Source organism: Aaosphaeria arxii (assembly GCF_010015735.1).
Source record: "Aaosphaeria arxii CBS 175.79 unplaced genomic scaffold BU24scaffold_1, whole genome shotgun sequence".
In the NCBI taxonomy this organism is placed as follows: Eukaryota; Fungi; Ascomycota; class Dothideomycetes; order Pleosporales; genus Aaosphaeria; species Aaosphaeria arxii.
Window position 1 is genome coordinate 1090400 of NW_022983474.1, and position 20205 is coordinate 1110604.

At 51.2% G+C, this 20205-nt stretch overlaps 7 protein-coding genes across 7 annotated transcripts; 3 read left to right on the plus strand and 4 right to left on the minus strand.

Annotated features, from left to right (window-relative positions):
- Nucleotides 1-277: 277 nt before the first annotated feature.
- On the minus strand, nucleotides 278-2781 carry BU24DRAFT_382693 (ser/Thr protein phosphatase family protein). The gene is made up of 4 exons (XM_033524776.1): nucleotides 2328-2781; nucleotides 2196-2251; nucleotides 1495-2110; nucleotides 278-1438 (listed from the first exon to the last, which is right to left on the minus strand). The coding sequence occupies exons 1-4, from the start codon at nucleotides 2599-2601 to the stop codon at nucleotides 444-446; spliced, it is 1941 nt and encodes a 646-aa protein (XP_033389076.1). The 5' UTR covers nucleotides 2602-2781; the 3' UTR covers nucleotides 278-443.
- Nucleotides 2782-3631: 850 nt separating this feature from the next.
- Nucleotides 3632-5797, minus strand: BU24DRAFT_337493 (uncharacterized protein; the record flags this gene model as incomplete). Its single annotated transcript, XM_033523088.1, has 2 exons — nucleotides 3632-5326; nucleotides 5387-5797. 2 exons carry the CDS (start codon nucleotides 5795-5797, stop codon nucleotides 3632-3634), a joined length of 2106 nt encoding a protein of 701 aa, XP_033389077.1.
- A 526-nt stretch (nucleotides 5798-6323) lies between these two features.
- BU24DRAFT_416426 (uncharacterized protein) lies at nucleotides 6324-10049 on the minus strand. The gene is made up of 2 exons (XM_033526446.1): nucleotides 6960-10049; nucleotides 6324-6905 (listed from the first exon to the last, which is right to left on the minus strand). The coding sequence occupies exons 1-2, from the start codon at nucleotides 9777-9779 to the stop codon at nucleotides 6801-6803; spliced, it is 2925 nt and encodes a 974-aa protein (XP_033389078.1). The 5' UTR covers nucleotides 9780-10049; the 3' UTR covers nucleotides 6324-6800.
- A 584-nt stretch (nucleotides 10050-10633) lies between these two features.
- BU24DRAFT_487297 (cysteine proteinase) lies at nucleotides 10634-11733 on the plus strand (the record flags this gene model as incomplete). The annotated part of the gene is made up of 2 exons (XM_033533445.1): nucleotides 10634-11085; nucleotides 11178-11733. Exons 1-2 carry the CDS (start codon nucleotides 10706-10708, stop codon nucleotides 11731-11733), a joined length of 936 nt encoding a protein of 311 aa, XP_033389079.1. The 5' UTR covers nucleotides 10634-10705.
- Nucleotides 11734-11848: 115 nt separating this feature from the next.
- BU24DRAFT_7767 (uncharacterized protein) lies at nucleotides 11849-12475 on the minus strand. The gene is made up of 5 exons (XM_033534626.1): nucleotides 12433-12475; nucleotides 12276-12373; nucleotides 12221-12224; nucleotides 12069-12163; nucleotides 11849-12019 (listed from the first exon to the last, which is right to left on the minus strand). Exons 2-5 carry the CDS (start codon nucleotides 12366-12368, stop codon nucleotides 11999-12001), a joined length of 213 nt encoding a protein of 70 aa, XP_033389080.1. The 5' UTR covers nucleotides 12369-12373; nucleotides 12433-12475; the 3' UTR covers nucleotides 11849-11998.
- A 155-nt stretch (nucleotides 12476-12630) lies between these two features.
- BU24DRAFT_382704 (uncharacterized protein) lies at nucleotides 12631-16714 on the plus strand. Its single transcript, XM_033524777.1, has 5 exons — nucleotides 12631-13530; nucleotides 13587-13666; nucleotides 13732-13779; nucleotides 13843-14945; nucleotides 14996-16714. The coding sequence occupies exons 1-5, from the start codon at nucleotides 13097-13099 to the stop codon at nucleotides 16496-16498; spliced, it is 3168 nt and encodes a 1055-aa protein (XP_033389081.1). The 5' UTR covers nucleotides 12631-13096; the 3' UTR covers nucleotides 16499-16714.
- Nucleotides 16715-17294: 580 nt separating this feature from the next.
- On the plus strand, nucleotides 17295-19957 carry BU24DRAFT_382705 (glycoside hydrolase family 43 protein; the record flags this gene model as incomplete). The annotated part of the gene is made up of 10 exons (XM_033524778.1): nucleotides 17295-17520; nucleotides 17975-18141; nucleotides 18222-18364; nucleotides 18415-18502; nucleotides 18550-18610; nucleotides 18667-18780; nucleotides 18836-18884; nucleotides 18936-19118; nucleotides 19171-19480; nucleotides 19538-19957. The coding sequence occupies 10 exons, from the start codon at nucleotides 17295-17297 to the stop codon at nucleotides 19955-19957; spliced, it is 1761 nt and encodes a 586-aa protein (XP_033389082.1).
- Nucleotides 19958-20205: the final 248 nt, after the last annotated feature.

Sequence of the window (20205 nt, forward strand, 5' to 3'; positions counted from 1 at the left end):
TAGTGGAGGTAAACAGGACGGCGGAATCTTTTCCGAGGGGTGCTATCGGATACGAGTGACTTACGATGAGTGTTGTCTGTTAGTAAACATTCGTCGACGAATATAGTGTCAGCTTAGGTGATGTGAAATTGGTTGATGTGAGCATATTAAGAGATCATTGAGTGAACAGGGGGTCTATGTATGTTCACAGCCAATGACGTCGTATTGGAAAGAGACCGAGTCAACATCTTGAAATCCCAAGGTATCATCTTATCGCCAAATTGACGAGAAGTCCATTCTCTTTGTTTATGCCAATATGTATCATTCGATCATAATTCCTTTTCCTATCTTCTAGATATGTTCCCAAGCCGTATATGATTTTTTGTTCTCTTAGTCGCTCGTAAAATCGTAAGCCAAACACCAAACCAGGACCCATATCAAAGTGTCCTGACCAATCCCACTGACTACTCTGACGAAGAATCGACATTATTCACGTCTTTGATTCTTCCCTCCAACCTGGGCGCAATCGCCTTGGTCCAATTGACCTCAAACTCCCCAACCTCAAGCTCGTCACACGCCTTGGGCGCATACTTCAAACCCGCCAACCTCCACCACTTCCTCATAACCCCTCTCGCAACCTTCAACTCCCTCTCCGTAAACATGATCGGCTTTGTATCATCATACACCGGCCCATCATCATGGTCGCTATCATTCTCCGCCTCGCTGTCACTCGGCGTCGGCGCATCGTCCCTCCTCAACGACATCATTCTCGGATGCTTTGGCGCAGCAATAGGGCTCCGAGGCGACGGATCGTGAAAGCTATGATTCCTCTGCAATGACATTTGCACGCGATCGAACTTGCGATCCATGCTCTTCCCCCAGCGCTTCCACTTCCCGAGCACCTTGAGCGACATGAAGTACTGGCGAAGGATGGTCGAGATCAGCACGCCTGTCTCCTCAGTGATGATCTCCTTCGCCGTCCCGCCCTCCTCTTCGATTAACAAAGATGTGTAGCCGTCTTTCCCTCGCCCCATGTACCCGCGCGTCGCGAGCACGTATTCCCGCTCGAAGTCGATGGGGGCGTCGGCGATCTGCGCGCTCACGACGCGGGAGTTCGGCGGCTTGGTGTAGTCGACCTCAAAATTGATATTGGAGACCTGGGGGAAGCGGCCTTCGAGGGCAGGGTAGTTGGATACGCCGTTCTCGAGGGCGTCCCAGATTTGTTTGCCGGTGACTTTGAGGACGACGACGGGGTCTTCGAACGGGAAGCAGTTGACGATATCTTTGAGGCGGAGGACGCCTGGCGGGTAGATCTGGTCGCCGCGGATGGTGCCGGAGGCCATGATGCAGCAGTCGGCGTCGTAGTAGTATCGCATGAGGTCGCAGACGAAGTTGCCGATGTTGGACTCTTTCGTTCGGACGGTCGTGAAGCGGGCGTCCAGAGGGGCGGCAGTGTATCCTGCAATTCAACGTCAGTCAAATCAATGCTATCAGAAACGCAAAGTGGAAACAAACCAATGGGCCTGTCGAGCTTCTCTCTCAACCTCCTCGTCAACTTCTCGACCAACGCTTTCGCCTCCTCATTCTTGGGTATACTCCGCACGACATCCCTCCTCACAATCTTGAAGTCCCAGCCCCCACCCTCCCTCCTCCACGCCTCAATATGGCTCAACTGCTTGAAATCCGTCCCGGACCTCAGCACATGCGTGCCATTGATGAAGCTATGCGAGTAATAATGATCATGACCACCCAGCACGATATCAATCAACCCGCCACCCGTCAACTCCGCCAACTTATTATCATTCGGCTCCCTTTGATGCGTGACCGCGACTATGATCTCCGCGCCCTGCGCCTTCAGCCTGGGGATGAGTTCCTTCGCCGTTGCGGACGCGGACTTGTAGATGATGTCCGGCGGCAGCGAATTGATCGTATCGAGCCACTCGCGCTCGGCAAGCCCGATCACGCCGACCTTGATGCCGTTGGATGACTCGAGCATGTGTGTCTTGCCTGCGTTGCCGAGCGGGACGCCGTCGCCGAGGGCCGGGTCGAGGACGTTGGCGAGGAGCCAGGGGAACTTGCATTGTGTGGATAGATGGCGGAATTGCTTGACGCCGAAGTCGAGGTCGTGGTTCTGTGGGGGTTTTACCCTCTTGTTAGTGTCGTGTGCGTGGTAGGTGGTGATTGAGACATAGTAAAATGGGGAAAGGTAGACTTACGCCGACACAAGCTACGTCAGTGCCTATGGCATTGAGTACGGGTATCATATGGCTACCTATATCCAAGTTAGCAAATCCCATAATCCATGTCTTCACCTTGTCCCTGAAGCAAGTACATCTAGGAATACATACCCTTCGTCACACTGCTCTCCAAACTAGGATTGAAAGCATCTCCCGAGAAGAACGTCAGCAGCTCCGACTGCCCCGCAAACCTCTCATCATTCCTGTAGTAATTCACGAGCGTCTGGAACCTCGCCACGCCGCCGACGGGCTCCGCCGACGAGGAATCGACGTGGTAAACATCGTTGTAGTGCAGCAGTCGCAGGTCGGGCGGGGTACCCGAGGGGTAGCTTTCGGGGGTAAAGATGGGCTGTTCTTCTGAGGTTATGGAGGCGTTTTCGGGCATTGTGGATGGTGCATGAATTTGGGTTTTTTCTTCCAAAAAGAGAGCGAGAGATGGAGAGGGAAATAAGGAACTATGTATTATCTATCACTTTTGACACTTTTGGGACAGCGAACTGGAAATCCAGCCGCATACTAGCGGTCTGACAATCCCCGTTGTCCCCCAGCCCAGCTCTCCAGCCAGTTGTAGGCGCTGAGTAGTAAGGGTTTCGCTTAGTTTGTAGGACGAAGATCCACTGCGCGGTCTATGACCCTTGTCAGCACCCGTCAGCTACCGTCATCCTTCCACTTCCATGCCTTGCGGGGTTAGTCCAGGTCCTAGTTGACTGTTAATGGGTGAGTAGTGGTGGTGGTGATCGATCGGCTTTACCAGCAGACAAAGCCAGTAACTCGTGACGAGACGAGAAATTGCAATGAACTATGGTTAGTGGATTGCAATCAATCTAGTAAATTCCTGAAATTTGAAGATATTGCAGGCTTGATCACATTGATGTACACAGATGGACAGGGTGGAAAACATTGGAAGTCACTTTCGTCTACATATGAATATTATTGGCAGCCCGTGATGGTCGCTGGTAAACCCAAACATCTTGGTAAACCGCTGACAACAGTTCAGATACAGCTATAACTGTATTATCAGATAACCTTAACTCCTGGTGTATGACCACATCTTGAGCCAAATCTAGGCACTGAAGATGGGTAACGCTGAAATAGCGGTGGTGGAAGGAAAGAAAGGAAAGTACATGATGATGATGAGGGAAAACAAAAACGTAGAGGTATCCCATTCCGCGCCGAAGGCAGAAGCACAAGTTGCAAGACCAAGGTTCCAGTGTTTCGTTCCAGACCTTCAACGTCGTGGCATCTATGAGCAGAGAGCCACCAAATCCCGTGTACGCCGATTGTCCAGATACCCGATAAATCAAACCCATTTAGAGAGCATCCCAGCCATCCCAAAGGCCAAGCTTTCCTCTAGCTCTACCTTTACCTTTAGAACCTTGACCAGAACCCGAACTCCTTGAACTCCGACATAATTCCTATTGTCTACTGCTTCCCGGACGACCGCCCTTTCCCTTGCCAGTGGTCCGGTTGTAGGCCTCCTTGCACTGGTCGCTGCAGAACCACTTGGTGCGCGATGGCGGTGGCTTGTCCAAGTTGACGCAGGCCAGATGGAACCATTCTCGCGGGCATGACTCGTTGTCACAGCCCACCATGGCTCCGTAGGAGACTTCGTTACAGAAGCAGAATCGGGGTTCATCACCATCTTCATCGGCCCCGTCGCTGTACTCGGGATCGGGCGCCACGGACGACGCAGAAGATGGTGGATCGGGCTTCGTAACCTCTTTGGTAGCCTTGAGAGCGGGAGAGGCTGCACTGTTTGTCGTTTGTGCACTCTTCTTGGGACCACGCTTCGAGACTGTTCCAGTGGAAGTGCTGTTGTTCTCGGATGATGTCTGGGAAGTGCCGTTGCCATTGCCGTTGTTGGCGTTGCGTGTGCTTCGACTTCGCGCCATAGGTATTTCGGGGAATGTGCTGACGACAGGCGTAGCTGTTTTGGATGATTTGCTGGCCTTGGTTGTGTTGACTGGGGCTGGTGTAGGGACGTCGATTTCCATCTTTTCAGGTTCTTCAACCTCAGGTTCTTCGTGTTTGAGAGTGGAAGGTTTGGGAGGTTGAGGAGGCTCGGGGACTTCCTTAGGTGTAGGGACTTTTGTCGACGTGGTTTCCCGGGTAGTTGCTACCGGTTGCTCGGGCTCTTCCACAGCAGTGGTTGTCGGAGGAGGGCGTATGGAGTGTGAGGAGGATGGGCGACGACCGTTTGGTGCCTCTTGAGCGACTGAGGCCACCGAGTTTGCGGTCGAATTCTTTCTAGCACGAGCAGATGCTGGCCGATCAGCAGCTCCGCCTGTCGCCTTGGAAATGGCGAAGCTTGAAGCAAGTGGTGATGAAGCAAGAGGGGGAGAATGGGTAGGCAACTGATTCTTCCGCTGAGCTTGTTCCAGGCCAGTACGAGGCTTTCGCTTTGGACCACCCTCTGTTGCAGGTGTAGCTCTTGGGCTGCCGCCACCCCTCCCACTTCCTCCAGCAGCTTTGAGCGCACCGCTGAGCGATCTCTCCATTGCTGGAGCGGCTGCTGTGGCCGCAGCGGCCGCAGCCAATGCTTTCTCGGTCTTCTTCCGCTTGCCTCCTGGTTGTGCCACTCCGTTACTCATGATACCCAACCCAACTGCGGCACCCGCATCTGCTGCGACCGCCTTACGTTTATGGGTTTTCTTGACGGGGCGATCTTCGAATTCGGAGTCGACGTGGTTGTGTCGGTTTCGTTTGTTGGCCAACATGGCCTCGCGTCTAGCTTCGCTCTTAGCAGCAATTGAGTCAACATCGTGAACATGCTGCGCGGCAGCAGCGAGATTGTTCGCTGCGACCACCTCTCTTCGTTGTCGCTCGTGTGATGCTCCGCCTTTCTTCTTCTCTTCCTTGTCGGCATAGGCCCAGTGTGTGAGGCTTCCATAGCGAGCCTCCTCGCTGATCTCTTCATCGAGGTGGGCGTAGGAATTGAGCATGCGCGCAAGACCTCTGTCCTTAGTTCCTTTGGCTGAGTTCAGTACAACCATCTTCTCGTCCAGCGTCGCAAGCATTGATGCCAGAACGACACGCAGACGGAGGAACAGCTCGCGGCGCTCAAGCTGAGCCTGCTCGGACTGAGGGAGGCCGCTGCGGTCGGTAGGAAGCTGATCGACCGAGTTCGACAGTGGCTGAACAGAACCATCCTGCGTCATAGAGCCGTTGACGCTGTTATTTGCGCTGTTGTCACCCGCTGCGAGGGTCTGGGTGGCTGAGTGTCGCTCGCGGACGGTTGGGACGGGTTGGCGCGCGATCTCTCGGAAGAGCTGCTCGAGCATCTGCTCGGAATCGTGCATTTTCGCCTCCACTTCCTTGAACATAGAAAAGTGTTTAATGAGTTCTTTTGGAAACGCATCTACGGCCTGTGTGAAGTGTGTGAGGGCTGGGAGGAATCCCGGGTTCGAATTCACCGCAGGCGGTGTCTGTTCCAGCCCGCCCATGGCAGAGAGTCTGCCCGCGAAGGTGCGCGCATAGTAATTGGTAGGTCTCGTAACGCTCGTACGGCCTTGTCGCGTTGATTGACGGCGGTCTGAAGCTGTGGTGGCCACCGCAGTGCGCGAGCTGCCCGCGGGTGGCATCGTGGGCGAGCGCTTGGGGAAGGGGAGGGAAGAGCTGTGTTCGGTGTAGCTGTTGGGGAGGTTGTAGAGCTTTCAGTACGAAGGTAGGAATAAAGCGCGATGTAGTGACGTAGTATCACATCTCAAGCGATATCGAGGGCGTTGTGGGCAAAGTGTGCCCCAAAGTGGTGGTGGAGGAGGCGTACGGAGCAGAATGACAAGAGAGTTGAGGAGTTCCCTGTGCCCTGGCAGCATCGTGACGGAACAAATCGTGCGGAAATCGGCGGTGCTTGGTGCCGACGCCCACGTGACCGCGATCTCCCGACCTTGATCAGCCTGAGATTAGATGAGACCACTCCATCTCCATCACGTCCGAGGAACAACATGTAAAAGTAACAATTGGGTGAAGGTACCATTTGTCTGAAAGGTGTTGAACATGAAATACGGCTATATTTGGTTCCACGTCGCACCAAAAATGCGGAAAGATACATTGAGACAGTAGGTGGGTCGAGTCATGGGCACACAAGAGCTCAAAAACAGTAAACAAACGGAACAAATTAACTTGGACATTCGGTATTGACATCGGCAATGCATGTGGACATTGTTATTCGCATTTGAGACATCCAAAACATACGTTGAACAAATCATAAACTTACGTCATGGTTCCCATTTCTGGTAGAACTCACTGAAGAGCAGCTATCTAATGTTCATGCTCGTGCAACATACAGCATTAGACTGATGATACAATGCTCCCGGCAATCATGGATCAGTTGATAGCTATCCGGCCATTATTGTCATGCTTGCTTCAAAAGGAAATAACGCCTAGCGCACCGTATAGAGGGAACAATCCAACAGGCTCCTCGATGCAAAATGGTAAGAAATATAAAACTACACACAGCTTAAAGGGTATGATAAATAGGGTCTCGAAGGGACCAGGCTATGCATTCAACGGATTATAAGTAAGATGCGGAGGATATGCAATGCGAAGCCGAGTCTAAACAGCGAAAATATTTCTGTCGTGATTTCATGCAGGTGTCAGCGATTTGCTGAGACTGGATTTCTGAGGCGCCGACTCCTTTCGCAGAGTGCGAATCAATGCTTCTAATTTGCGTCGTTCTTCTTGTTCGTTCTACGATTACTTAGTCAACGTTGGCTTTATCGTGTTGTACGTGGTATGACTTACCCTGAGTGCTTTTAGACCTTCAGCGGTCCTATCCCGCATCATCTTGCGGAAATCTTCTCTCAGCATGCGGATGGAAGTAGCTTCTATTGTTGCAGCGCCATTCGCTACACTGGGACTCCTTACGCCGAGCCACTTGACGCGTTCATCCGAGATCTCCATCTCGAGAGCCTCCTTATCGTCACGGAGTTTGTCGATGCTTGCTTCAAGGCTTTCGCGATCCTTTTCATTCTGAATTGAATCGCGAGTCAACTGCTCATACTCTGATGCCATCCCGGACAACTCTTGCTTGAGATTCCTCTCTGAATCCCTTGCTTCGGCCTCACTCTGTGATGCTGCTTCTGCCATCTTACGAAGACTTTGGATTTCAGTAGCCATCGATGCATTCTTTGCAACAAGGTCCTCGAGTTCTTTCTTCAGCTCTGGGCTGGCAGCGCTTTCAGCAGCTCGTTCGGCTCGTGTACCATACGCGCCATCAAGTTCAGCTTTGGCGAAGGTAAGTTCAGTGGTAAGGCGAACGACTTCACTTTCGAGGCTTGAAAGTTCGTCCTCCTTGGCCTTGAGGTTTTTGGTGGCCTCTGTGCTACGAGCTTCGGCGGCTTCCCGTTCGGATGACGCAGTCCGAAGAGCCACCAAAACTTCATCCAGACGCCCGGCAGCTTGATCAAGCTCTGAACTGATTGCCTCCTTTTCTGCGACCGCAGCTCGGCGCGCATTGTCTGACTCGTTTGCCCTGGCAGACACTTGCGATAGTTCAGCTTGGATAGCCTCCTTATCCGCAATAGCGGCCTTAAGTGCTGCCTTGGCCTCGTTGACATTATTTGAGTCTTGCGAACGTTCCGTTTGTATGGCTGCTGCTTCGACCAGGGCTTCTTCCTGGGCTGCTTTGAGTTGCTTCTCAAGAATTCCTATACGCTTCTCTGCCTCGTCGAGCGCCCGCGATTCAGCTTCTATCTTCTCTCGATCGAATTCCTTGAGCTGCATTTCAAGCGACTCTATTTGCTGCTCTGCCTCGCGGAGGGCTTTAGAGTCCGATTCGACCTTCTGCTGGTCAAACTCTTTAAGATGGCCCATCGCACGTTCGAGCTCCTTCTCCATCGAAGCCTTCTCTGAGCGGGCACTGAGCACTTGTTCCTTGAGTTGATCAAATTGCTCTTCCTTTTGGGCATCGGAGCGGCTGTTCAACTCGCGTTGTTGCTTGATTTGACGGACCAGGATACTTTGCTTATCCTTGAGCGAAGACGCGCGACTGTAAAGCATCTGCACCTTTGCCGAGAATGCCATGAGCGAGAACTGCTCCGGGCCTGGATCCTCGTCTGGAGATAATTCCTCGTCGGCATCGGGATCAGCAGCAAGCATTTCACGTCGCTGTTGTTTCCTCTTGCGTGCCTCTTCTTCGCCAGCTCTAATGATGTCCCAAAGTCCGATGAGCGTGGTTTCGTATTGATCTACGTCTTTGTTGTTGTTGGCGTTCGTTCGAAGATCCTCGATTTGTTCAGTGAGAATGTATTGAGCTTGTTCAACGGTGTAAAACGAGTCTTCCATGTAGTTGAGTTGCTCCTGCGCACCTCCCCCGGAGATCGCAGGAGGAGGTTTCGCCTTTTCATCGTTCCTGCTGACCAGAGCGTAAAGCTGGTTGTTGATGCCTTCGAGGCGGCCCTCGACGGCGTTCAAGGCGTGCTTGGAGCCATTTTTGATGTTTGCATGCTCCGCTCGCATGTCCCGGAGACCTTGGTCGAGGAAATCAAGTTGCTGATCCATTGAAGATGCATCAGGTGCTCCGTTACTCTGAGGAGGCAATGCGTATTCCTGATTCTTCTCTGGATTCGCCTGGACAATAAGTTCTCGTAACCGCTCATTCAGGTCTTCTAGGCGCTTTGCGGTGGCATCCAAAGATTGACTTTGTTGTCCCACAGTCTCGGAGTGGAGGTGTGTTCCATTCTGGAGGGCATTCATAAGAACGTCGAGGTTCTCTGGTGATCGGTATAAGCTCCTGTCGTCGAAATGGTCCTCACCATCGGGACCAAGGCTACGGTTGCTTTCATAGTTGTAAATGCTTGCGGGACTATCAGGTCTCTGGACTCCACCATTCGCTTCCTGTGATCTTTGAACCTTTTTAGTCGGGCCGCTATGTGTCAGTTGTAGCACTCCGGCCGTGTGCATAAGCAGCTGAGCATCGATCAATCGCATGCGCGATTCGATCTCAAGATATTCGCGCGATAAGTCGTCGACTTTCTTATTGATCGTGTCCAATCCTTCGTCCGAAACTACAATGTCTTCCTTGCTTGGATTGCTTCCACGGCTGCTGAAGCCTCTGCGGTGTCCATTCTTCTTGGTGGTCAGCCGCGTTAACGACTTTGTAGCGTCACGAATCTTCGTCTCTGACTCCAACCTCTTCCTCACAGTATTCAGCTTCCCGTCCAATACCTTCTGCTCCTGCTTCAGAGCCTCCACCTCTTCCACGGATAGGATATCAAAGTTCTGGCTGTCCCCCATGGCTGTCTCCACCAACAAGTGCATAGCGACTGGATCGCTGTTCAGCATGGCTGAGCGCCTTGCGCGGAAGTCACGCACAGCGTCCACGCCTCCGAATTGGTCTGCATCTTTGCGCCCGTCCAAGAAGACATCTGGAGGAGGTATGAATACGCTGCTGCCGAACCTTGGGGAACCCTGGAAAGCTGAGGACGGTACAAAGCCCGGCGATGCGCCGAATCCGGAGGGATAATTCGAGGTGGGAGACGGGAAATCGTACAGCGGTCGAGGACTAAGAGCTTCCATGCCGTAAGGATACTGCGTGCGCAGTCCGTTGGTGTTGTTGTTCATGGTAGAAGTGAGATCTCGCAAACGGCGAGGGTATACGAGGCGGCGGCCAGATTCGAGACCCTGTCCGGACTTCCAGGGCGATATGTTTTGTTGGCTGACAATATAGACGCCGGCGGTCAAGGACAAGCGGACAGGTCGTTGCAATAATCAGGGCGAGTAAGACATGATTGTTGGATGGAGCTGCACGGAGCTGAAGGAAATTCAGGAACCCAAGTTAAGGGGAACAATTGTGAAGGGATATTTGATTCTTTGACGGCGCGCGCTCCCTCTCTTTGGGGGGGGAAATTTGGGGGAATGCAGAGAGGCTGACCCCTGACGATTGGACGCGGCGCGAATCCGTAAAGGGACACGGGCCAGAACAGCCGAAAGAGGTAAGTGCGAGTGGTTAGCGGCCAGGAACAACGACAAGGATAATCTTTAAAGAGACAGCACCCGCCATTATCAATCACATCTACCTACGAGTACTCTACGAGGCTACTTTCCCAACTAACTCACTAAGACATAGTACGAAGTAGATACTTGTTGTAACCAGTGATCAGTGACAAGTGACCGCACACAGTGCCAACCAGCCCCGCGTCCGCCTTACGAGTTACACTCCACTAAATTCGGCATCGCGACAGCCTCTTACCGAGCGTGGCCCAAAACGCCACTGATGCCAGGAGCGGAGCTACGCATACCTTACTAATGACGTTGTTCTCGATGCAAGATACTCATCTTTCCATTACTCAATGCTGTTCTCTCCAGTAGACGATACTTTGTAAATAAGAATATTTTAGCCCAGGTCCTCTCTGTCTTTTGTCTTCTTGACGATCTTGCCGATCATATCAAAAGGAAATTGTGACCGCCATACCCATCTTCCCGCATCCTCATTTCATCACAGAGACTACCCGATTGAGTCTGAACGAACCATAATTGCATAGTACAATATGGCCAATATTCAAACACAGCCAACTTACACAAATGAACAGGTAGAAGCTTACTTCAACCGACTTCAGGTGCCTAGGAATCGTCGTCAATACGATGCTGCATCTTTGACGCCTGAGGAGCAGTTGGAGTATCTCACAGTTCTACTGAAACACCATTTTGTTCGTATTCCATTCGAAAATCTATCTCTGCACTACTCTCAGCATCGACAAATATCGACGCACCCAGAGGAATTATTCAACAAGATCATCGGTGACAATAATGGGCGTGGTGGTTATTGTATGGAGAACAATTGCCTCTTTGCCACTTTACTCCGTTCTTTGGGCTTCAAATTATTTTCCGCCGGTGCAAGAGTCTTCGACGGCGGGAAATGGAGTGGATGGTAAGTTCGATTAAGCTTCGAGAAATAGCAAGTGCAATTTTGAGAAGATGCTTGTAATTACGTCTGCCATAGCATGCTGACCGCCCTGTTAGGAGCCACATGGTGAACATCGTCACGATTGGAAACAAAAGATACCATACCGATGTTGGCTTTGGAGCAAACGGTCCAATTGTGCCCATGGAACTCGATAAATCGGGACCTACACAACTACACATATACCCAGCAACTGCTCGCCTTCAATGGGATAATATCCCTGGAAATACCGATGAGCACCAACGGCTCTGGATCTATCAACACAGAATCAACAATGAATCGGATTTTCAGACTACCTACTGCTTCACCGAACTGGAGTTCCTACCTATTGACTATTCTATTATGAACTATTACACGAGTACCTGTCAAAGATCTTTCTTCACGAGGACGATCATCGGAGAGAAGAAGTTGGTCAGCGAGGACGGCGAGACGCTTATTGGAAATTTGATCTTGGGCAACGGTGACATCAAATGGAGAGTCAACGGGGTCAAGGAGAAAGAGATTGCATTTGCATCTGAAGAAGATAGATTGAAAGCGTTGGAGGAACATTTCGGGATCCACTTTAGCCAATCAGAAAGGGATGGTATCCGTGGCCTTGCATCAGAGCTAAAATGATTGGTCTCTTGATAATATTGTGGTTCTTCATGGAAACACGATGTATAACGAATATGAAACTATCGGATGTGGAATTTGCGGATCTGGTCGATGGATTGATTGCATATTCGCATAGTTCAGAATCTCATGAGATTGTCACTTTCACTTTTGAGGTTGCCAAACACACCGTCCATGAATTGTTTGATGTCTCGATTTGAGGACAACTAGGGAATAAGCCTGTGAAGATTGAACATGAATTTTGGAATTTTCCCAGTAAGCAAAAGTTCTAGTAGAACCGCGATTCGACCTGGAGAAGTCAGTCCTATGTCCGGTGCACATATAGTAATCTCCCATACCTTCCAAGGGTTGTTTAATTCGAATCCCTCTGGTGCCTCGGCCTTGTCTGTCTGTCCTCGCGCAAATCCAGTCAATCTTCGGTCGCGTTCGAGCACTGTGGGGCTGTAAGTATGATCGCATATCGAATGAGGTCATCGTGGGTTTATCGTACTTTGCTGTGATTTGGTTAGTGTTGCTCATAGTAGTAATTTTCTGGGGGTAAATACCCTGTCCCAAGCGTCAAGACCCCGTCTGAACTGCTTTCCTCCATTTTGCATCTGCCTGAGCGACGATACGGCGGCGGCACTGAAGCCGAACATCTGCACTTCAATGTTAGTCGAAGATCCGGAAGAGCGATTGAGGGGCGGGCAGGGGCATTCGTACGCCAATCATGATCCCATAGGGGAGGAGAGCTTCGAAAGGTACACCCATGACTGCGGCAGGGTCGAATAAGTTGCGCAACGGTCGGTGGGTGAGGGTGGTGATGAACTTGCGAGCTTGAGGTGAGGTCGGGTCGGAGCTAACTTTGAGAGGAGGCGTATGTCTTGGCAGGCCGACACCTGCGTTTCTGTAGGGGGTTCATTACAAGCCAAATCGCATCAACCACGCGCCTCCTTCACACGAAACGAATTTTCTCGGTGTCGCACGACCGCCTACCATCATACGAATCGCGAAATACGCAGATCTAGGGCCCTGGTCCGACGTAAAAGTCGCGACGTGGCGAAGAAACTGACCGTACTCGACCACGAACCCCAACAGGCACGAATCGACGCGATTTGGGCATCTCCACATCACCTATTGCCGTTTACAGGACGTTAGAAAGGTCTTTGAACATTGCTGCCTACGAAATCACTTTGTGGTGAGCGGCGAATCCATCATCAACAACACTACACGTCCCCCAGACGCGCCGGGAGCCTCACTTCATGCCCACATCAACAACTCACACATCGAGTGGATGCCTGGTGTAAAACGAACCAGCTGCGAGTCATCAAACACATAAACACTGGCGTATTTTGTCTCCAAACTGGCGTCTGTCGTCACACTCGCCATGGCAGAGCCGGCCAGGCTCATGGGCCACTCAGCGAGCAACAACGACTCGGAGGACAACGATATTGATGGAGAGTACGAAGTAGACGAGGATGTCGACTTCGATCAGATTTCTGGAATGAAAGGTGTGGAGGGAAACACTACAGATGCAGAAGGATCAGATGTGGACGCGGAAGGCGAAGAGGTGGACGACGATGATGACGAGCCTGTGGGCGCTGTCAAGTTAGCTGTACCTGAAGATTCAGCATCAGAGGATAATGAAGATAATCTCGAGGATGGTGATGCTGCGGTGGAATCCTTCTCCGATGCCAAGAGTTCCGTGAGCGATGATTCAGCCTCGAACAGCTCAGAATCCGAGAATGAGAACGAATGGCAAGGCGAAAATGAAGAAGACGAAGAACGCGAATCGGGGCGGGTGGACTCAAGCGAGTGCATGTACGTGTTGAATAACCGCAAGTGGCGTCACCCGAGAAAGCTAACACTCAGTGTAGATTTTGTGGTGAGGATGAGGACCATGATCCAAGTCCAGATTTTGAAGAGTATCTCACCTGCATATCGTGTCGAGATAACGGTAAGTAAACCCTGAGATGATACAATCAGATATGCTATTTGCGGGTAGCTGACATGTTCCTGCAGCACATCCGCAATGCGCCCGCGACGCTAATACGCTTAGCTCCGATGATGGTACGTTATGAATTAACGCCAACTTCTGAATTATCCCATCCATTGTTACTAACAAACTATTAGACCCGAAGAAATGGCGATGCACCGCTTGCCTCCAAGATGCTCAACACCAGGACGACGCTGCATCGGTGTCCGAATCCATCACCCGCCGTAGGTTATCGTCTGTCCCTAAAGTCGCAAGGGATCTGTTACCCTCTCATCGCGGTGCCGACCCTGGTGGACATTCCGTATTTAACGAGTTGATTCTTTCAGATGATCCCATGGACGGTTCGCGGTCTCTTAGGAAGAGGAGGAAGTCGTCGCTCGACCAAGAATCAGCGATAGTGAGACAGATGCGAAAGAAACGACGGTCATCCGAACTATCGAAATCCGAGGTTGAATCTACTCGCTTGACCACAAAAGATGCGGTTAGCGATGCTGGGACCGATGCAGATGATGCCCAAGATCCAACAGGGGAACACGAGAGCTCTCGACTACGTTCAGCCCGAGCGCGCCGCGGAAGTCGATCACGGAACAAGAGAAACGATAAACGACCTCTTGTTTGGATAGAAGACGATGCTAGATTCGGGCCTCTGAGTTTAGTGGTTGTTTTCCATCTCAACAATGAGAAAGTCCAAAAGATTGTCACGGCCAAACCGAAGAAGAAAGGTCTCGATCCTCGACTTGAAGTTCGCCGTGAGAAAGATCGGGAACGACGCGAGCGCAATCGTAGAGCAGCATTGCAAACTCGAGCAGAGTCACCAGAGGTCTCACATTACCCTGCCATTCAACCAAATTACGGCGCATTATTCTACGGATTTGCTGATAAAGAGGTGGATGAATCGAAGAGTAAACCATATGGTGGCATTCTGTCAGAAGCAGACGCAGATACTTCCAAGACATACCCTGCCCAGATTGACAGGAAGAAGTTCGAGGATGCGCGTCTCAAAGCAGAGGACGACTGGAAGAAGAAACAGGCCGCTCTATATGGCTCGCAGGAGGTTATCAAGTCGAACAAGCATCCTGCCCCTGCCAGCAAGATAAAATGCGTCAACTTTGGTGGCTGGGAGATCGACACCTGGCACGCCGCCCCGTACCCAGAGGAGTATAGCAAGAACAAGGTGCTGTACATTTGCGAGTTCTGTCTAAAGTACATGAATTCTGATTATGTCGCATGGCGGCATAAGGTAGGCTATTCTCGCACAGCTTCAATCCACAGCTACTGACAAAGTAACAGCTCAAATGTCCAGCGAAGCACCCTCCTGGAGACGAGATCTATCGTGATGGAAAGTATTCCTTCTTCGAAGTAGACGGTCGCAAAAACCCGGTCTATTGCCAAAATCTGTGTTTGCTTGCAAAGCTGTTCCTCGGATCGAAAACCCTCTACTACGATGTGGAGCCGTTTCTCTTCTATGTCATGACGGAAAACGACCAATTCGGATGTCACTTTGTCGGTTACTTTTCAAAAGAGAAACGACCGAGTTCTCTAAACAACGTCTCATGTATCCTGGTATTACCTATACACATGCGCAAAGGATATGGCCAGTACCTGATCGAGTTTTCTTATCTTCTCACGCGTGTGGAGAGGAAGACAGGCAGTCCAGAAAAGCCGCTTAGTGACATGGGATTGGTGAGCTACAGGAAGTACTGGCGTTTGGTCTTATGTGAAGAGCTCCTGGATCGAAAGGCGCCTCTCAGCATCTCGACCATCTCTGAGCGCACCGGTATGACACCTGACGACATCGTTTCGGCTCTCGAAGGACTGCGTGCTTTGGTTCGAGACCCCGTAACGAAGACGTATGCGCTACGAGTCGACCGCAATTACTTGAAACAGTACATTGAAAAGTGCAACGCAAGTAACAGCCCCAAGATAAATCCGGAATCGCTAGTATGGACTCCATATGTCATGGGTCGCTTGGGACAATACGAAGATGGTCCAGCACTGCACACGGTGCAACCACGCGAAGAGTTGGAGGACGAAGAAGACAAACCGGCACCAGAAGAAGGCGTTCAAATGGATTTGTCTACGAAAGAGAACGGAGTTTCTCAGGATGACGCTGGGTCAGTGCCTACGGACGCCGAACCAAACACTCCCGCACTCCCAGCGGATGATTCAAGGAATGGATCACCTGGACCGGGAACGCCTCTCGCCATGTCAACAGTAGCCTTGGCCGGATCTCAACCCTCAACTACACAGCCTCCCATACCTCCCAGCCGATTCGAGGTGTTCCCTCCCATTCCAGGCATGCCGGCCGCGAAACGCAGGCCAGGCCGTCCCTTCGGCTCACGACGTCGTACCACGAGCACTCCTCAGAGAATTCGAGGCACTCCACTCAGCATAGCCACTGCTCCTGTTTCGAAGATTCAACTCCCGTCTCCAAGTCGGAATGGAAATGGGAAGCAATCGCCATCAGCCAATGGCTCATTCACACCGAGTCTCAACATAAGGCGCACAAGGAGCAGGCTTGGTGAAAGTGTAGTCAATGGCATCGACACCGAGGATGCCGAGGATGGTGGAGCTGTCAGAGCTGTTAATGGTAGAAGCACGAGAAGCTCAACAGGAAGCCCCCATCATACAAAGATCCAAAAGGGTAAAGATAAGGCCCCAGAACTAGACGGGCCAGGAAGCGACGTCGATGCTGAAGGTGAAGATGAAGACATCGACGCCGAGGGAGAAATGGACATCGATGCTGAAGGAGAGTACGATGATGAAATGGATTTGGTCATGGCCAATGCTTAGGCATAGGTCGATTTTGTAAGCTGTGTTTGCATCACTTATATGGAGAGAAGTCTTTCTCCGTTGCATTTTAGGAGAACAGAAGGTGTTCAGGCGCTCTTCCTTTGAGGCGCCATTGGTAACCTGTCGAGCGAGCTACACACTGACATTGTAGCATTATGTTTTGACATCGTAGAATCAAGATACCTTGGGAAGGAGTTTAATGCATTTAATATCGAGATAACTACTCTTCTGCACACTTTCCACATTTGTCTTCTGAGCTTGAGATGTGCACGCCTCGGTGATTCGGTACCAACATGTACCGGATGCAACGTCGATCTCCGCATCCAAAGCTTTTTGTTTACAACGTACTAACCCTCCACCAGCAAGCTCTAGGCTGTTTACCCGGTGGATTGACATTACACGGCATAGTAATCATGACCAGATTGATGTACCCCACACTCGTTTGCAATATGTTTCTTCTCCACTTGCCCAGCTGCGCTCCACACTTCGAATGGTATCTCCACGCGCTTCGTTTCCGTCTTGGCGCTAGGGAACGAGGCTAATTACCCGGTTACTTCTGGAAATCATTGAAGAAAATCTGGAAAAGTTCGGCAATGCGGTCAGTGGTGACGGTATGCCACAAGAGCAATAGCTGATCTCTAGCAAGGGTGGGCCGTCCAATCTATAAGCTGTGTGGGGAGCAGCAACATCTCGCTATGGGACGTACGGGTTCCCTCTCCAATCTGTCACGACCACTAAACACCTGTCGATAATCAGAGCAATCGGTGGCTCTGTCCTTTCGGCAATCATGATTCTGATGTATTTTCTTCAATTGGGGTTCGCGTTTGTTGCCCTCCCAGGACCGGTCGCCAGCCAGTTCTTGACTGCCTTCTACAACCCAATCATTCCTGGCTTCCACCCCGACCCAAGTTGCATCCATGTCCCGGAAGAAGATACTTTCTATTGTGCATCTTCGACTTTCAATGTGTTCCCTGGCATTCCTATCTATGCTAGCCAGGATTTGACATCTTGGAGACTAGTGGGTAAGTCGAGCTTTTCCATCGAAACGACAAGGCCATTATTCTAGAGACATCGGCACTTCAACCACCCCTCAATTGTTCTCAAGGCATGATGAGAGCAACCCATCATTCAGTCTGCTAGTCGGCTTCAGAAACCGGGAAGTATACATTCGGGCGTTGCTCGGTGCTATAACGGAGTTTAACCTTGAAGCAAAATGAATTGCCAATATCACATGCACTGAAAGGACTATATCGATGTTGATATTGCCTCTTCTGTCCGGCATCCATCCTCCCTGCCAGGTCCGATCCACCACACTGGCACCCAGGCATTCCCCTTGTTCGGAACACTCGCTGGGGAGATCGGCAGGAGAATTTCGCACTCGTCTCCCAATCTGCATGGGAACCGTAGTCATTGCTGCTGCCTTCGTCAAACGATTATAATCTCGCCAATATTCGGCTAATTTGTATACTACCCCAGGTCATGTCTTGAATCGCGCCAGCCAACTTCCAGATCTGGCGATATCGAACGGGTCGACGAGCGGCATATGGGCTCCGACACTGCGACGACACAACGGCACTTTCTATCTCGTGACCACTTTGGTGCATGATAAGCGTCCAGAACAAGATCCTAGTCGATGGGATAACGTAGGTGTTCCCTCTCAATCGATTATTGGTTGGCCGCGTTGTATTGGTTTGGCTATGACTGATGGACGGCACTTGCACAGATTGTATTCGAAACGAAGGACTTGTGGAATGAGAGCTCCTGGTCAGATGCGGTGCATTTCAAGTTTCAAGGCTATGATCCGAGCCCTGTGTGGGATAAGGATGGCGAGTCTTACGTTGTTGGGGCACATGCTTATCGCGTTGAGTATGGTTGTCGCAGAGCTTGCTGATACAACAGTCGACTGACTATGCCAGACCTGGTATTCATCTCGCCAAGGTAGATCTTAAAACTGGTGAAGTCAAATCTGATTGGACAAATGTGTGGAATGGTACGGGAGGACTTGTAAGTATGTCGGCGGTCTTGATTGTGCACTACTGATCTAGTCGAAGGCGCCGGAAGGACCACATATTTATCAGAAGGATGGATACTACTATCTATTGGCCGCTGAAGGTATATGAAGAATGTGTTCAAGCTACCTTTTAGTGGTCATTTGCTAAGTAATGAAGGTGGAACAAGCGAAGACCATATGGTCACAATTGCTCGGTCGAAGAATCTGTATGGTCCATACGACAACGATCCATCAAACCCGGTCCTGACCAACGCAAACTCTACCAACTACTGTACGTACTATCTGCTCAGAATATTGATAGAAATGTTTAACATTCATTCTTCCAGTCCAAGCTGTCGGACATGCCGATCTTTTCCAAGATGGCAGGGGAAATTGGTAAGTCGTGACATAATGGTCCTAGGTGAGCACATATGCTGACTGAACCAGGTGGGGAGTCGCGTTATCCGTTCGCTCTGGGCCTGAATATAAGACGTTTCCAATGGGACGAGAGACGGTATTGACGAATGTGACATGGTCGAATGGATCCTGGCCGGTGTTCAATGGCCCTATCAAGGGCGCGATGCGTGGGTGGCAGCTTCCGCGCATCATCCAAGATCTCCCTGGTGACGGGTGAGTAGCCTGATCTTATCTGGCAAGAACAACATCATTGACGTACTAGAAGACCGTTCGCCCACGAAGGAGATGAGGATTTGGAATTCAGCCCGGGGTCGAAGATACCTCCACACTTCATCTACTGGAGACCTCCTATCAAGGAAAACTACGTCGTCTCACCCAAAGGACATCCCAACACGCTCCAGCTGAAACCGTCCAAGCTCAACCTGACTGGTCTGGATGGTAACACTGGAGGACCAGGCGGTCAGACATTCGTAGGGAGAAGACAATCCGACACGCTGTTCGACTACAACGTGGACATTGACTTCCAACCAACTGTTCCAGGAGAAGAGGTCGGTATCACATTATTCCTCAGCCAGGTAAGCCCTCACATAACAAACCCCTTCCACCGAACAAACGCACACTAACGCCACCAGAACCACCACGCACGCATGGGAATCGCCCTCCTCCCCTCAACTAACAACACCAAACCCTCACTCCAATTCAGCTTCCACGCCATATCCTACATCCCCGTGCCGTCCTCCCTCACCGTCCCCGTGCCCGACGGCTGGCACAACAGAACCCTAACCCTCTCCCTCGAAACGCTGAACACGACGCACTACTCCTTCAACGCCAACATCGCAGTGGCGCCAGGGGGCAACGGTGGAAAGCCGCCAAAGCCCATTCGCATCGCCACCGTGCCAGGCGAGATCATCAGTTGGGGTTTCACGGGGGCGATCGTGGGCGTGTACGCGACGGCGAACGGCGGGGACGGGACGACGCCGGCGTACGTTTCGAGATGGAATTACAGGGGTTGGGGACAGGTGAGGGATAACTGGGACGGACTGCTGGCCTAGATAGATAGGTAGACATCTGATCGTTGTTGGCTGGGGAAAGGGGGCGTATATACGGTGTAGGTTTTGGGTCACTTACCATGTGTCCGGTTGTATGTCGCGGCATTGAGAACATGCAGAATAAGAAAAGAAATATGATCACCGGCTACGGGGCGATCATAAAGCACGTCTGATATAGCAAAAGCGGTCGGATTCCCATGACTACGAAACATATGCCATCATGTTTGAATGTGGTCGACAGGCTCCGATCG

Coding starts and splice junctions, on each gene's coding strand:
- BU24DRAFT_416426 (XM_033526446.1), bottom strand. CDS start 9,779: ATGAACAACAACACCAACGGACTGCGCACGCAGTATCCTTACGGCATG. Junction 6,906..6,959: donor AAGGTCTAAAAGCACTCAGG/GTAAGTCATACC, acceptor AAGTAATCGTAG/AACGAACAAGAAGAACGACG.
- BU24DRAFT_382693 (XM_033524776.1), bottom strand. CDS start 2,601: ATGCCCGAAAACGCCTCCATAACCTCAGAAGAACAGCCCATCTTTACC. Junction 2,252..2,327: donor GGAGAGCAGTGTGACGAAGG/GTATGTATTCCT, acceptor ACTTGGATATAG/GTAGCCATATGATACCCGTA. Junction 1,439..1,494: donor GAAGCTCGACAGGCCCATTG/GTTTGTTTCCAC, acceptor GTTGAATTGCAG/GATACACTGCCGCCCCTCTG.
- BU24DRAFT_382704 (XM_033524777.1), top strand. CDS start 13,097: ATGGCAGAGCCGGCCAGGCTCATGGGCCACTCAGCGAGCAACAACGAC. Junction 13,531..13,586: donor GTGGACTCAAGCGAGTGCAT/GTACGTGTTGAA, acceptor CACTCAGTGTAG/ATTTTGTGGTGAGGATGAGG. Junction 14,946..14,995: donor ATGTCGCATGGCGGCATAAG/GTAGGCTATTCT, acceptor ACAAAGTAACAG/CTCAAATGTCCAGCGAAGCA.
- BU24DRAFT_7767 (XM_033534626.1), bottom strand. CDS start 12,368: ATGTTCGGCTTCAGTGCCGCCGCCGTATCGTCGCTCAGGCAGATGCAA. Junction 12,020..12,068: donor AATTAAACAACCCTTGGAAG/GTATGGGAGATT, acceptor TGACTTCTCCAG/GTCGAATCGCGGTTCTACTA.